General features: G+C 47.1%; 1 protein-coding gene across 1 annotated transcript in view; it reads left to right on the forward strand.

The window, feature by feature from the left end:
- Window positions 1-16,351, forward strand: part of NOL6 (nucleolar protein 6) — a 191,311-nt gene that overhangs the window by 20,069 nt on the left and 154,891 nt on the right. Inside the window, 2 exon segments of the mRNA XM_030191898.1 lie at window positions 1,567-1,746; window positions 4,530-4,698. Coding sequence (XP_030047758.1) covers window positions 1,567-1,746; window positions 4,530-4,698 — 349 coding nt within the window.

Raw genomic sequence — 16,351 nt, forward strand, 5'->3', positions numbered from 1 at the left:
ACAGCTCTGTGTGTGGCTTGGGTGGGGTAGAGGTGCTGCGATTGTGTGTGTGTGTGTGCATGTTGGCACCCTATGGATAAACACCTTAGTGCTTTGCTTTTATTCTGTTACTCCCTCCTGAGGTACAGCAGCTGAGGAGAATTGCAGAATCATTGGATTTAGCTCATGCCTTTTCAATAGTAGTTTGAGGCAAGTTAAATTCAGGTACAGTTGTACTATCAATAAATAGAAAATAAAATTCATTTTTCTAACTTTGTTGTCTGGTCTTCTAATTTTTGTAATCCATGTCTCTGGTTTCCACTTTTTTCTGTCTTCTCTTAACTCTTTTGCCGGGTTCTCCTGATCCATTTGGCATTTCTTCTTTGTCCATGTCCATTATTCAGCTCCCCTCTGTGACCCTGCCCCTGTGTTGAGCATCTCCCCTCCACCTCTGTATCTTTATTCTTGCCCTGTCCAGCAAAACCCCTCTGTGCCCTTATCCCCCCCCTCTCCATCTCCAGCATCACATCTCTATGTCCCTATCCCTCCTCAAGTTCAGCTTCTCCCCTTTTCCTCCAATCCCCTCTTGTCCTTCCTCCCCTAGGACCAGCATCTCCCTTCCTTCTCTGTTGTCTTCCTCTCTCCCTTGCATCCAGCGTTTGCCCTGTCTCTCTCTCTCCCCCCACCTCTTCCATCCTCTCCCTTCCTTCTCTGTTGTCTTGCCCTCTCCCTTCTCTCCAGCGTTTGCCCTGTCTCTCTCTCCCCCCGCTTCTTCCATCCAACCACTGTCCCATCTCTGTAAGCACCAATCCAGCGTCTGCCTTCTCTTTTCTCCCTCTTACCCTGACACCCTTGCCCCTTCTGCTGCTGCTTCTCTAGAGCAGCAGCAGTGGCAAAAGCTAAACTTAGGGCCAGACTCTCCATTGGCGCGGCTTCTGGTCCTTGTTCCAGGATAGAGCCAGCTCTGTGGTAAATTTATCTTCTTTTTCGTTGCCGCTGAGAGAAACCGCAGCAGTGGCTTGGGTGACAGCAGGAGGGAGATGGGAAGTCTCAAACTGGAATTCCCATTTTTTTTTTTTTTGCGCTAAAACAAATCTATTTGCCCCAAAAGAATCGGCAAATTGATTTGAATCGTGAATTGGACGGCAGAGATGTGCAGACACAAAAAGAAAGTAGCTTAATCTTAGGGCAAATTGGAGCTAACACGCAAATGATTTTACCTCAAGTCCTCTCAGGTGAGGGCTCTATCCCTTACACAATGTGCGTGGCATTGTGATGAGAGTCATGCTTGTGTGTTACACGCAGTTCTCTGCCTGTTATGCTATTTTTGGAATTGTGATGGAGCGCTTTCCACCTGGGGTTCTTTGATGCTATGTCTCTTGTTTTTGCACACCATTCAGGAAAATGAACGGTATGTTTCCTGGGAGGGAACTGCTACTCTGCTTGCTGTGGCTTTAATCAGTTTCTGTTACAAATTTCTTGGCCATCTTTTCGTCGGTTGCTGGGGTTCAGTGGTTTACTGTAAATTTTTAAAAATATTCATTATTATAATTTTTCTTTTAACTTTGTTGTTTTTGTTGTTCCTAGATCACAGATCAATCCTGGCTGCCAAAGGGGGTTAAAGTACCCTTTCTGCAGGTGCCCCACAGGGTGAAGGGCAGGTTCCGTTTCTTACCTCCCACTTGCGTGAAAGTGGTGGGGAGTTACTTGCTTAGCACCTGCATCAAGCCAGAGATCAATGTGGATTTGATGATGACGATGCCACAGGTAAGCACGATTGTGCCGGTTGCTCTGGGCTTCTCCCCACTGGCTGTTATACAAGTTGTAGTCATGAGGCACCTGCTTCAGTTACCTGATCTCAGTAAGCTGTGAACACCTTGGTAACCAGCAGGAAGGAGATAAAGATTGCTGATTTTTGAGGTTAGCTGAGGTAGTTCCAAACTCAGGCTCAAGCACCAGCATCTATATAGCAAGAGATACCTTCCAGCAGCCTTTGTATCTCAGGTTCTGTAGCAAGGGTGGGCAACCTTTATACACAGAGGGCTGCATCAATGTCGGTACTATCCCTAGCGGACCATATATAGAAAGTTAACTAATGTACCATATAATCTCTGCCGGCAAAACTCAATGTGATGACTGACCATAAAGTGTTACCAGCATGGTCCGTTACCCTGTACTTCTTCTTCTGTCTTTCCAAACAGTTGCGAATGCTCTTGAACAAGTCTTTATCCATTGTTGTATCCTTCAGCAGTTCCACCGATGACAAAACTGTAGTTAATTTTGTTTGTACAGGCCGTCTTCTGTGTCTACTTCCCATGGTTTTGCAGACTGCATAAAATTCAGTGGTGGTCAAATGTGGCCCATGGGCCTCAGGTTGGCTATCCCTGGTCTAGATAGTGTTGCCCACTGCTTGTGTATCCCATTTACTTCACTACACTGACTTAAGGAATTAAATTAACAATCGTATATAGGAATAAATTTCTAATTTCCATTTGACCATAAAAAAATGGAATGACAAGACACAGGGCAGGAAATGTTGACTTGTTCTGTGGATCAGGTTATTGTGCCACAGTGGAGTGAACTCAGTGTACATTGGAGTTAGACACACTGTGGAGGGTGGTATGCTTGATTCAGGGGGGTGGAGAGGAAATGGCTGCTATAACTGATTGAGCCCTGAGCAAACTGTCACCTCTTCAGTGCATGACCAGATGGGAAGAAGAAGATGACAACCAATTAGAGGGGTACTTAAAACCGGAGGCTTCCATTTTACAGTACATCTTCAAGTGAAAATGTCCTAGTTCTTCCGTTTGTGTAGCAAAGCTGGATCTTTGCCTTTTTGCAGGAGTTCAGAGTGGATCAGAGCACTGGATGAATCTGTGTGCTGCCTGGTGTTCTTGCTTGAGCCTGATATGTCTGTCTATGCATATCCCACGCATGTTTGAACTCCGTTACCGTTTTCATCTCCACCACCTCCCGCGGGAGGGCATTCCAAGCGTCCACCACCCTTCTCCGTGAAAAAATATTTCCTGACATCTTTCCTGAGTCTGCCCCCCTTCAATCTCACTTCAATTGTCGACGGAGAGCAGCTGTTTAAAAACGTTAAGGAGCACGTGGTTTGGTGATCAATAGTGTTGGACTCAATCGGCGGAGCAACAGCTGATGCAGAAGTGTAAAAACACGTGGTGTAGCGATCGATGAAGTTGGTCTTTAAAAAGACCTTTTCGGGAGAAACTTTCTCATTGTCAGCATAAAACTTGCTCATAGACAATTGAAATGTCAGCATAAAACGTTTTATGCTGACATTTCAATTGTCTATGAGCAAGTTTCTCCCAAAAAGGTCTTTTTAAAGACCAACTTCATCGATCACTACACCACGTGCTCCTTAACGTTTTTAACAGCTGTTCTCTGTCGACAATTGAAGTGAGATTGAAGGGGGGCAGACTCAGGAAAGATGTCAGGAAGTATTTTTTCACGGAGAAGGGTGGTGGACGCTTGGAATGCCCTCCCGCGGGAGGTGGTGGAGATGAAAACGGTAACGGAGTTCAAACATGTGTGGGATATGCATAGAGGAATCCTGTGCAGAAGGAATGGATCCTCAGAAGCTTAGCTGAAATTGGGTGGCGGAGCAGGTGGGGGGAGGGGGGGGTGGTGGTTGGGAGGCGAGGATAGGGGAGGGCAGACTTATACGGTCTGTACCAGAGCCGGTGATGGGAGGCGGGACTGGTGGTTGGGAGGCGGGAAATACTGCTGGGCAGACTTCTACGGTCTGTGCCCTGAAAAGGACAGGTACAAATTCAATTCAAGGTAAGGTATACACATATGAGTTTGTCTTGGGCAGACTGGATGGACCATGCAGGTCTTTTTCTGCCGTCATCTACTATGTTACTATGACTGAGACTCCTGATGCAGGCCTAACGGCCGAAACACGTTTGTGTCGAGTCTTTTCTTCATCAATAAACAATTGATTTAAGAATTAATCCCTCCAGTCTTTGGTTTTCCGTGGTCAAACATCCCACTTTCTCCTATACCTGTATTCTATCGTGGGGCGTTCGTGTTCTCCGCTTGTTGGGGATTATCTGGAAGTAGTGTTCACAGCCATGAGGTTGTGATAGTTGAATAATATTCTGGACCAGTTAGAGAGCCAAAGGATGGAAGCTTTCCTTCCACATAGAGAGGTGTGTGTAGAATCTCTCAGAACCTGTGGAGAGGAGGAAGAGAAGCCTCGCAGCAGATCTCGCTGTCGGCAGACAAGTCTTGGGTCCTCTTTATGATATATTTTTGCAAGAGATTGAGTTGTAGGGTTCTTTATTCCAAGAGTTTTTGGTCTTACTTTGAGGTCAACAGAAGGGAAAGTGGCATGTTGGCGGTTGTACCATAAGTGATGGAGGTGGGGTTTGGGTCAGAGTCCTAGATATACTGTAAGCCCTGGTCTGAATTGCCAGAATTCAGATGAAAGCAAAAACAAACCATAGTTTTACCTGCATCTTGATACGACCAGAAAATGATTCATGTGTAACTGGACTGCCGTTTTATTTCTTATGCTTCTGCAGGAAATCTTGCAAGCTAAAGATCACCTGAACCAGCGTTACCTCCGGAAGCGGGCCCTGTACCTGGCCCACACAGCACACCACCTGGCCCAAAGCAAGCTCTTGGGCAGTGTGAAGTTTACCTACATGAACAGCAACCACTTGAAACCAGTGCTGCTCCTCCGCCCACAGGGTGAGTGCATCAGGGGCAGTGAGGGGTTAGACTGTGCTGGTGGGTGCTTTTAACTGTGTTCTACTACTGCTGCTATCAAAAAATGAGCATAACTAAAGTTTCCCTTTCTGGATCTTTTTAATTTCATCCCTAATGAGAGAATTTTATGTAGAACTAGTGGAACCAAGCCTGTTTTGTCAACAATGAAACGGGCCCTAGGAAGGCGCTCGTGTAAGCATTTTTTTTTCTCTCTCCCCCGCCCTTCCCTCCAAGTCCAGCGATTCTTCCCTCCCCTCCCATGCCCAGCGATTCTCCTCTTCCCTGCCCTCCCATCCGTGTCCATTCATTCTCCTCTGCCGTGCCCTCCCCTCCCCTCGATGTCCCGTGATTCTCTTCTCCCCTCATGTCCAGCGATTTGTATCTGAACGTTCTCTAGCTGGCTGGCTTTCGTTCCGTTCGTAACATCCTGATGTCAGCTTGCCTCCAGCATTCCCTTCCCTCTCACTGTTCCGCCCTCCTCTGATGTCATTACATCATCACGCGAGGGCGGGACAGTTAGAGGGAAGGGAACGCTGGAGGCTTGCTGACATCAGGAGATGTTACAAAGCCAGCCAGCCAGCCAGAGAACGTTGGAGGTACAAATTATTATATAGGATTTATTTTTTCTGTGTGTGTGTCTTAAAAATTTTCTTGCATACCTCCTTCCCATAACGAATAGAAGTAAGTTAGAGGCTACTGTAGAGCCCTGTCTCTGAACCCATCAAGGGGTCAAACTGGATACAGCATGAGCACTTGTTTAATGGCACTGAATAATCTATCCATAAGTAGAAATGCATTGCCATATTGGGACAAACAGAAGGTCCATCAAGCCCAGTATCCTTTTTCCAGTGGTGGCCAAGGATCCTAAAATAGATTTCCTTAATGTCTAGCTACACTATTGTGTACAAATGGGTGTTATCCCCTTGTACTAGCAGATGGAGGCAGAAAAACAACTGGGTTGACCTTACTGATATTAGCTTGTGGTGCTCCCTGGAAAGATCCAGTATTTTCTGTACCTCAGCAGATGGTAGGTCATTCTGTCTGTTTCTGGCCTAACTCCCCGCTTTGTTGGTTGTGGTCACCTAGCTTGGTTGAGCCTAAGGGCCACTCCCAGATTATCCAGTCCCCAGACCAGACCTGCTTGACACTGCTACCCCAGGCTTGTAGCTTGGTCCTACGGGGGTGTGGGTCCACATCTTACACCCCTCCTTGCCTGCCCATCTTGTTCCATTGTAATCACCCCAGACTTCCCTGCAGCCCCAGGCATAGTTAAAAAAACAAACCCTAGTTGGCTTTGCCTGGCTTAATTTATTTTCCTGGTGTAGGAAATAAAGCTATTTCTGGAACCCCCCCCCCTCCCCAGACAAAACCAGAGTGCACCTGAGAGAGCAGGGAGGTCAGCAGAGACTCCAGAGTCCCGGGCCCAAGTTGGCTAGAGCGACAGGGCAGGTCTACACATTCCAGCCACGTGGCCAGGTAAGCCTGTGAGCAGACACTACAGTGTCTGCAATAGCTGGCAGATCAGCACATCTGTCGGCTCTGTCTGTCCCTCCTGTGATGGGCTGTTTATGACTTCAGGGGTAGGGGGTCTTGACTACCTCAGGTCCACCTGCAGGGGGTCCAACAGGGCCCCGTGGATTTTTTTGCTCCAGAGTGTGACTCAAATGGTCAAACAAACCCTGCAGGAGGAAGCTAGCCCCTTGGCCAGTGGTGGGGCTCCAAGTGCCACAGGGGGGATTGGGTGGTCATGGAGGTCCCAGTCAACTCAGGGACATCTGGGAGGATCTGGAGGTCCTTTCTAATCCTAGGTCACTCTGTGATTCGGATTTAGATGACACTCCCCCCTTGGGAGGGTGAAAGGATCTTAATTTGTGAAGAGCTCTCTCATCTCATTGAGGTTAAAGAGACTCTCTGGATGCTCAGATCTCCCATTCCAGGCCCTCTGAGGGGGATTCTCTCTTGGAAGGCATTGCAGGGCCCCCAAAGCATTTTCCTCTTCATAAGGCTTTTACCCACATGATGCTTGTGGAGTAGGAGGCCCCAGATGAGGTTCTCAAGGGGGCTTGGGCCCTTGTTGTATTCCTCCTACTCTGAGGAGGTAGAGAAGTATTGGATGTATCCTGAGGTGGATGCTCTCATTACGGTGGTCACTAAGGATCAATGTTACATCAGGGAGTGCCAGGAAGATAAAATTTCTAGATGTAATAAAACAACTGCTTCTTGGAACTGACGAGAGGGGGAGCGATTTTGGATCTGGTCCTCGGTGGTATGCAGGGCATAGTGCAAGAGGTTGTGATGTTGGGTTCCCTGGGAAACAGTAATCATATAACATGATCAAGTTTGAGCTACTATCTGGGTTGAACTTGCAAAGGAAATCTACTGTTGCTACATTTAATTTTCGAAAGGGTGACTATAACGAAATGAGGAAAATAGTTAAAAAGAAGCTAAAAGGATCGGCTGCTAAGGTTAGAACCTAAATCAGGCGTGGACAGTATTCCAAAATACCATCTTGGAAGCCCAGAACAGATGCATTCCACGTATTTGCAAAGGTGGAAAGAAGAGAAAATCCCCTGCAGTAGGTCCACCCTAGACCTACCTTGTAAAGGCCCTGGTGGTCTAGTGGTGTCTTCGGGGCAAGAGCATCCTGAGTTGCTCCTGCCCCTTTGCGCTGAAAAAATGGTGGTCACGGGAGGTCGCCTACAGAACCTACTGTATGATGAAGACACAACTACACCGCCAGGGCATTTACAAGATAGGGCCTTCTGCGGGGGGGTGGGGAGGGGTGGGATGTGGAGACCTGTTTTCTGTTGAGGGCAGGGCTACAATTTTGAATTTCCACTGAAAATGCCCAGGTATTTTCGGCAGAAACCCAAACCCAGATTTCGGGATGGTTTTGGTGCCGAATCCGAAAATGAAATTCGGTCGGTCTCTCTTTCTGAGTCTCACTGTATAGAACTACTTGCAATTCCTGGACTCCGTGGCAGCATTGCTGGAGGACGTGTCTTGGGCAAGAGCCCTGTTGTCACAGTGGGCTCCAGACTCTCAGGACTTCCACTGTCTTCTGCCTCTTTTGCCCAAGGTGAGACTTTGTCCTGGAGGGACAGCACAGTTCACATCCTGAAGGGGGTGCTGCTGAATCTCCCACAGTGGGTGCTTGTCACCACCTATGCGAGTCTTCTTGGCTGGGGAGCTCCTTGCCGGGGCTGTGTAGCTCAGAGAACCTGGACCCATTATGAGGTAGCTTGGTCCATCAATTGTCTGGAGATCTGGTCGGTTCACCTGGCCCCATAAGAATTCCTGTTGCTCCTTTTGGGCAGTTAAGGTGGTGTCAGACAATGAAATTACAGTGGCTTATATCAACAAACAGGGAGGCGGTAGCCTTGGAAGCAGTGTGCCTCTGTTGATGGACAGAGAGATACTTGCAGGCTCTTCAGTGGTCCATATTGTCAGCAAGGACAATGTGCAAGTGGACTTTTTCAGTCACTTTTTCCTAGATCTGGGAGAATGGGAGCTGGAGCAGCAGGCCTTTCATTTCATTTTGGTCAACTGGGGTTCCCTGCTGTTCGATCTAATGGCCTCTGGAGCCAATGCAGAAGCATTTCTTCAGTCTGTGGAGGGAGCCAGCCTTTCAAGGAATAGATGGCCTAGTTCATCCATGGCTGATGGAGGGAACCCTCTGTCTTTCTTCCTTGATCTTTGATAGGCTGCCTGTTGCACAGTATTGTGCATTGTTCTGGTCTGGCTAGTAGCTCCAGATTGGTCTTGCAGGCTGTGGTATGCAGACCTTGTTCCCATTGCTCAGAGGTTGGGGCCTTCTCCAGCAAAGGCTGGTAGCAATGGAAAATCTATATCCCTTCTTTCTGGCCATTAAGAGGAGGTGCTTCGAGAAGATCAGCTTTTCTCCCACAGTGGTTTCTTCATTTCTACGTTGCTGTGCTGTAAGAAGTCTTCCACATCTCTGGCTTATGTCAAGAGTGTGGAAAAGGTTTGAACTCTGGTGTACAGGACAGTCTCATGTCCTTCATACAGCACCAGCATCTGTACCAGGGTTTGGTGTTGGGCTCCCTGAGGGTCCAGGTAGCTTCTCTTTCCAGTTTTCTGGGTAAGGTGAAGGGCACCTCCCTGGCCTTGCATATGGAGGTGTCCCATTTCCTGAGAGGTGTGGCACATGAGAACTTAATCTGGTTCTCAGAGGGCTTGCTGATGCTCTGTTTGAGACTCTACACTCAATCTCAAGACAGTCTTTCTGGTCGCCATCACCTCAGCTCAGGGAGTTTCTGACTTCTCTGTCTTTTCGGGACCCATATCTCTCCATTGCAGGGGATTTGGTTTCTTTTAACACTGTCGTCCATGATTCACATGGAACGGAGAAACCACCTTTGGGAGAAAGAGAAAGTTTACTTGCCATTCTTTGAGGAGGTGGGCTGTCAGGAGCTGGATGTCAGGAGGATGCTGCTACTGTACCCAAAGGAGACGAATGATATTTTTCATGACTCTAGGAGGGGCCAAGCGGTCTCTAAGGCCTCCATTGTGAGGTGGATCAAGGTGGCTATTGAGAGAGTCTACATTTGCAGGAATTGTCTGGTGTCTCAGGGCCTGAAGGCCCACTCTACGTGGTCTCAGGCCGCATCCTGGCAGAGGCTTGGTTGGTGACTCCTGAAGAAATTTATAGAGTGGTGACGTAGTCGTCCCTCTGTACATTTGTTATCACTACAGCTTGGACTTTGGCAGGGCTGGAGGCGAGCCCTGTATTCCATTGCCCAGTAGATCAGCTTTGGTTAATCCCACTACTTGTTCAATACTCTTTCTCCTCTTCTGGACCAATCTTCACTCTTTTCAACTGTTGTAAATTCTAAATACCTCCTGTCCAGATATCACAAAGAGATGGTCTTGTGAGAGTAATTAGTGTGCTCTTTATTGTAGGAATTAGTTATAGCACATATTTACAAGAAGAAAAGCAAGACAGAAGCAGAGATACCAGAAAGCTAGGCAAACATATAAAAAGCACTTCTCTGTCTGTTGTACAGCTGTGCGCAGGCATTATGCACTCTGATCAAACTGTGCATTAATTGAGCGTGCTGTTCACCACCGCTGCCTTGATTTTCTCTCCTCACATGCTATTCTTGACCCACTACAATCTGGTTTTCGCCCTCTCCACTCAACCAAAACTGCGCTTACTAAAGTCTCCAATGACCTATAACTGGCTAAATCCGGAGGTCAATATTCCATCCTCATTCTTCTTGATCTTTCCGCTGCTTTTGACACTGTCGATCACAGCATACTTCTCGATACCCTGTCCTCACTTGGATTCCAGGGCTCTGTCCTTTCCTGGTTCTCCTCCTGCCTCTCCCTCCGCACCTTTAGTGTTCACTCTGGTGGATCCTCTTCTACTTCTGTCCCTCTGCCTGTCGGCGTACCTCAGGGTTCTGTTCTTGGTCCCCTCCTCTTTTCTATCTACACTTCTTCCCTTGGTTCATTAATCTCATCCCATGGCTTTTCCTACCATCTCTATGCTGACGACTCCCAAATTACCCCTGATATCTCACCTTGCATCCAAACCAAAGTTTCAGCGTGCTTGTCTGACATTGCTGTCTGGATGTCTCAACGCCACCTGAAATTAAATATGACCAAAACCGAGCTTCTCATTTTTCCCCCCAAACCCACCTCCCCGCTCCCCCCCGTTTTCTATTTCTGTTGATGGCTCTCTCATTCTCCCTGTCTCCTCAGCTCGAAACCTTGGGGTCATCTTTGACTCTTCTCTCTCCTTCTCTGCTCATATCCAGCAGACCGCCAAGACCTGTCGTTTCTTTCTTTACAACATCCTTAAAATCCGCCCCTTTCTTTCCGAGCACTCTACCAAATTCCTCATCCACACCCTTGTCACCTCTCGTTTAGACTACTGCAATCTGCTTCTTGCTGGCCTCCCACTTAGTCACCTCTCCCCTCTCCAGTCGGTTCAAAACTCTGCTGCCCGTCTCGTCTTCCGCCAGGGTTGCTTTACTCATACTACCCCTCTCCTCAAGACCCTTCACTGGCTCCCTATCCGTTTTCGCATCCTACATAAGTACATAAGTACATATAAGTACATAAGTACATAAGTAGTGCCATACTGGGAAAGACCAAAGGTCCATCTAGCCCAGCATCCTGTCACCGACAGTGGCCAATCCAGGTCAAGGGCACCTGGCACGCTCCCCAAACGTAAAAACATTCCAGACAAGTTATACCTAAAAATGCGGAATTTTTCCAAGTCCATTTAATAGCGGTCTATGGACTTGTCCTTTAGGAATCTATCTAACCCCTTTTTAAACTCCGTCAAGCTAACCGCCCGTACCACGTTCTCCGGCAACGAATTCCAGAGTCTAATTACACGTTGGGTGAAGAAAAATTTTCTCCGATTCGTTTTAAATTTACCACACTGTAGCTTCAACTCATGCCCTCTAGTCCTAGTATTTTTGGATAGCGTGAACAGTCGCTTCACATCCACCCGATCCATTCCACTCATTATTTTATACACTTCTATCATATCTCCCCTCAGCCGTCTCTTCTCCAAGCTGTTCAAACTTCTTCTACTAACCTATAAATGTACTCACTCTGCTGCTCCCCAGTATCTCTCCACACTCGTCCTTCCCTACACCCCTTCCCGTGCACTCCGCTCCATGGATAAATCCTTCTTATCTGTTCCCTTCTCCACTACTGCCAACTCCAGACTTCGCGCCTTCTGCGTCGCCGCACCCTACGCCTGGAATAAACTTCCTGAGCCCCTACATCCTTGGCCACCTTTAAATCTAGACTGAAAGCCCACCTCTTTAACATTGCTTTTGACTCGTCACCACTTGTAACCACTCGCTTCCACCTACCCTCCTCTCCTTTTTGTACACAATAATTGATTTGATTTGCTTACTTTATTTTTTGTCTATTAGATTGTAAGCTCTTTGAGCAGGGACTGTCTTTCTTCTATGTTTGTGCAGCGCTGCGTATGCCTTGTAGCACTATAGAAATGCTAAATAGTAGTAGTAGGATTTACTGAACCATACAATGCCTTAAGCTGCTAATTGTCAAAGGCACTATACAGATAATTCCAGCAGAAAATCACTCTGATGGCTCCTGTACTAGAATTAAGGCGGAACAAGCGCGGGAGCATATAACTGGATGATTGGCAGTGATAAGCAGTCACTATATGAATATAGCTTATGCCAGTGGCTTTCAACCCAGTCCTCGGCAACCACCTGGCCAGTTGGGTTTTCAGGATATTCATAATGAATATGCTTGAGATGTATTAGCAAGCACCTCCTCTATTGCATGCAGATATCTCATGCATATTCATTATGGGTACAAGGAAACAAAGGGGCAGACGATCTGCAAGCTCCAAGATGGAAAATATACAAAGCAGATCGTTGATGGATAAAAATGATTTTAATAATAAATTAGAATATGCATACAATAGCCCGACACAGGCCGTGTTTCGCCCTACTGGGCTGCTTCAGGGGCTACAAAACAAAATAATATATAATAAATAATCAAATATAAAGTTAAAATTGAAATTAGAATTAAAAAATTCAATCTAAATCCCACAGAATTTACATGTATATAAAAGAACAGATAAATCAAAACATACATATATATATATCGTAAATATCATATATATAAAAGAACAGATAGATCAAAACATACATATATATATATGATATGTCACATAAATCAAAATATACATATATATACAGTAAAATATCACATTAAAATATCAATGTTCTAAATAGTATTATCATGATTATGTTATGCTTGTAAATACAAAGAAAACTGAATGAAATGCATAAGACACCCACCTCTTCAATGTTTCTCCACTACCAAAGGAGGAGTAAAATGATAAAAGCAACTGTGATATACTAAAAAATGAAAAACAATTATGTTAAAAATAGAAGGATCATAAGCTCATGGAATAAAAAATTGATTATGGGGTATCAAAATAATTAAATGAATAATGAAAGATGGAAAAAAGAAGAAGAAAGATAAAAGAAAAAGGACTCACATATACAGTTGATATCTTGAAAAAAATGGCTCTCTCAGAGATGTTGAAACCAATGATCAATAGCCTGCATGAGTATCCTGAAAACCTGACTGGCCAGGTGGTTCCTGAGGACTGGGTTGAAAACCACTGACCTATACGATTACTTTAATACTGCCGAAAAGCAGCTTGAAATGCATAGGTTATCTGTATCTGGCAGCTGCATTTCACTGCTACAGGTATAAGACAGGGCTTCTCGACTCAGTCCTTGAGGCACAGCTGGGTCCCACCAGGTTATCTAGAATGAATATGCATGAGAGAGATTTGCATGCAGTGCCTCCTTGGTATTTAAATCTATTTTCTGCATATTGGTTGTGGATATTCTGAACACCCGAGTTCTAGGCACGCTGATGCTGGTTCATTCTAGTATCCCAACTGTTACGTGCCTGTAGCTACACCAGCTGTAAACTTAGTGTAACTGCAGTCACAGAACAACGAAGAGAGTCCAAATCTCCCGCAAAAAAACCACAAAAACAACAAAACAAGCGGAAGAAATCCAGAAAAACCAGGCTAAAACCACAGATGATAAAAGCACCAAAGGAATTTTATTGGGACCCTACACGGTCCGTGTTTCGGCCGTAAAGGCCTTCTTCAGGGGTCTTCAAATTGACATATGCAGAAATTCCTTCAGAAGTTCTCACAAAAGTGAGATGATCGTTGGTTCTTTCTGAACGGAGCGTAGACATTACATACCTTATTCTTTGAGGCATTGGACATACAATTTGCATACTGCAGAACCAAACCTTGACCCGTGAGGCAGGCGTTGTCTAACGCCGAAACATGGCCCGTGTCGGGTCATCTGCCAATAAAGGACTCCTGTTGTCTCAGTTTTGAAGGCCCAGTGTTGCTTCTTTTGTTTGTAAATGCGTGCATCTAAATCCAGTATTTTAGCACGTAACTTTACAATGTTGGTTAGATGCATAAATGTTGGTCCCGCCCATGCTCCTTGGCGAATTCCCCCTTGCGTATTATACGCGAAGCGAATTGCATGTGCAGAGCGCTTACCTATCACTCGAACAAGTGTGTACTTAACCCACAGAAGTGCTAGTATTCTTTAAATTTTAGCAGCCAAATAATCTCAAGCAGAAGTACTGTCACTAGATGGCATCACTTGGGTTTTGAGGCGATTTGGACAACTTTTAGATGTTGGTGAATTACTGAGTTTTGAGGAATTGAAGGAGCAGTTTTTTCCTTGTCATCCTGCAGATGTAGCCATTACAGATGGGTTGTGTCCATCAACCAGCAGGGGGAGATAGAGAGCACACAACTTTTCACAGTGCCCTCTTGGCCAGCTAGCTCCACTGCCTCTTCAGTATTCTCTATCTCCCTAGCAGGGTGGCTGCAGCTTCTTCAAGCTCCATTGAAAATCTGCCTGGAGGTGGCTCTTGTGCTTTTGCCAGTTGTTAGCCGGGGTGTTAGAGGCTATAGCAGCTTCACTTTGAAGGCACTTAGGTTCGCCCTTTCCCTGCCTTACCCATACCTCCGTGGATGTGGACATATTGCCTTGCTTTCCCTGTCCTTGCCCACTCTCAGTGGATGGAGGCATATTGGTTTGCCTTTCCCTGCCTTTTCCCACATTTCTGAGCCTCTGGAGTTCTTATTACCTCTGCTTTCCTCACAGCGTTAAAAAAAAAAAAAAAAAAGTTGCGTCGCGTTTTGAGCAGCGACGTTGGAACAGAGGTTTGTTTCCTTTGAATTTTCTATGGGACCGGAGCTGTGATACTCGGTGCGGTGAGGTAAGAATGTTTTCTGACTCCTCCGGGGTGGGCCCGCGATCGGGGCGTTTTTGGCGCGAAACCGCCATTTTGATTTTTCTGCCGTTTTTGGCGATGGCTGCAGAGAATGTTAAGCGCTGTTCCAAGTGTGGCAAGCGCAAATCAGCAGCGGGGCTCTGTAAATCATGCTGTACAGATGTAAGAGCCGGCCCGAGCATGGCGAGCGATGATTCTTCCCGCTCAGAGCTGGCAGCGGACGCCATTTTGATTTCACCGCGTGGCGTGGCCTCCGTAGAGACGGAGAGACCTGAACTTGGGGGGGGGACCTCGAATGGAGGCTATTCACGGAGCGGCTAGCCCCGGACAGGATCTGGGTGCCCAGGGTGAGATTTTCTCCCCTGATTTTGTGTTATTACATAAAGCATATATGATGAAAAGAGCCCTCCCTCAAGGGTCGCCTGAGGCCCCTTCTATTGCCCTCCCGGTGCATTCTGGCCTGGGACTGCCCGCTGAGGCTGTTTTCCCTGATGATTGGCAAAAAGATAAGCGTAGAAGGGCTAATCCCCCTTCAGATTGTGGTGCACCTCCTTTTTCCCCCCCGTGGTCGGGCTGTGAGGATTCGGAGAGTTCTGGAAGGCCTTCGTGGTCTGAGGAGCCAGAGTCAGGTGCAGAATTACCACAGGATCTGGATGATCCCTCCGCGGTGAGGATTTTCCACCGTGATGAGCTGCCAGCGCTTATTTCAGATGCCCTACAGGTCCTTTCTATTGAAGAGCCTGACAGTGGCACGGCCTCCTCTGTGAATTCTATGATGGCTAGTACCCAAAAGCATGCTCGAGCCTTTCCTTTGCATGACTCCATCCAAGAGCTTATTTCTGCTCAGTGGGCTGACCCCGAGGGACCTTTGAAAGTTTCCAGGGCTATGGGGCAATTATACCCTCTGCGTGAGGAACATTTGGTTCGTTTTACAATGCTTAAAGTAGATGCCCTAGTCACTGCGGTGACAAAGAGAACTACCCTCCCTATAGAAGGAGGAGTTGCCTTGAAGGATATGCAAGACCGTAGGCTGGAAGCCGCACTTAAGCGGTCCTTTGAAATTGCAGGTCTTACTGTTCGGGCGTCTGCATGCAGTTGTTATGCTGCTAGAGCCTGCCTGGCGTGGTTGCAACAGGCAGTGGAACAGCCCGGAGATGGAGCGGAGCCCTTCTTGGATGTGGCTCCGCGGATGGAGTCGGCCTTGTCCTTTTTGGCTGATGCCCTTTATGGTATTGTCAGAGCTTCGACTAAACAAATGGCAGTAGCAGTGGCGGCTCGCCGTCTTCTGTGGCTACGACATTGGGCAGCGGACATGGCCTCTAAGCAAAGGTTGGTGAAGTTGCCCTTTCAAGGCCTTCTCCTATTTGGTGAGGAGTTGGAGAAAATTGTTAGAGGCCTGGGAGATCCTAAACCCCAGCGCTTGCCCGAAGATAGGCCGAGGCCTTCCTCCAAGGGCCAGGCGGTCCACTCCTCTTATAGACCTCGCTTCCGTGAAGCTAGAAGGTACCGCCCGGGGCGTTCTGCTGGGTTCACTTCTCGTGTCCGTTTTCAGCAGAGGAACTCCTTTCGCTCGGACAAACGTTCCGCAGCCATCGGCTCTAAGCCTGGAGTTCAGGGGCGACCCTCTCAATGATGGTGCGCCGGCCCCCTCCTCGCTGCCTGTCATCGGAGGACGTCTTTCCCTCTTTGCCGAGGAGTGGGCCAATATTTCCTCAGATCAGTGAGTTCTGGACCTGATCAGAGAAGGATTCAAAATAGAATTCAACGCCCCAGTAAGAGACGTGTTTGTGGAGTCCCGATGCGGTTCTGCTGCCAAACGAGC

The sequence above is a fragment of the Microcaecilia unicolor genome, chromosome 2 (assembly GCF_901765095.1).
Source record: "Microcaecilia unicolor chromosome 2, aMicUni1.1, whole genome shotgun sequence".
Classification (NCBI taxonomy): domain Eukaryota; kingdom Metazoa; phylum Chordata; class Amphibia; order Gymnophiona; family Siphonopidae; genus Microcaecilia; species Microcaecilia unicolor.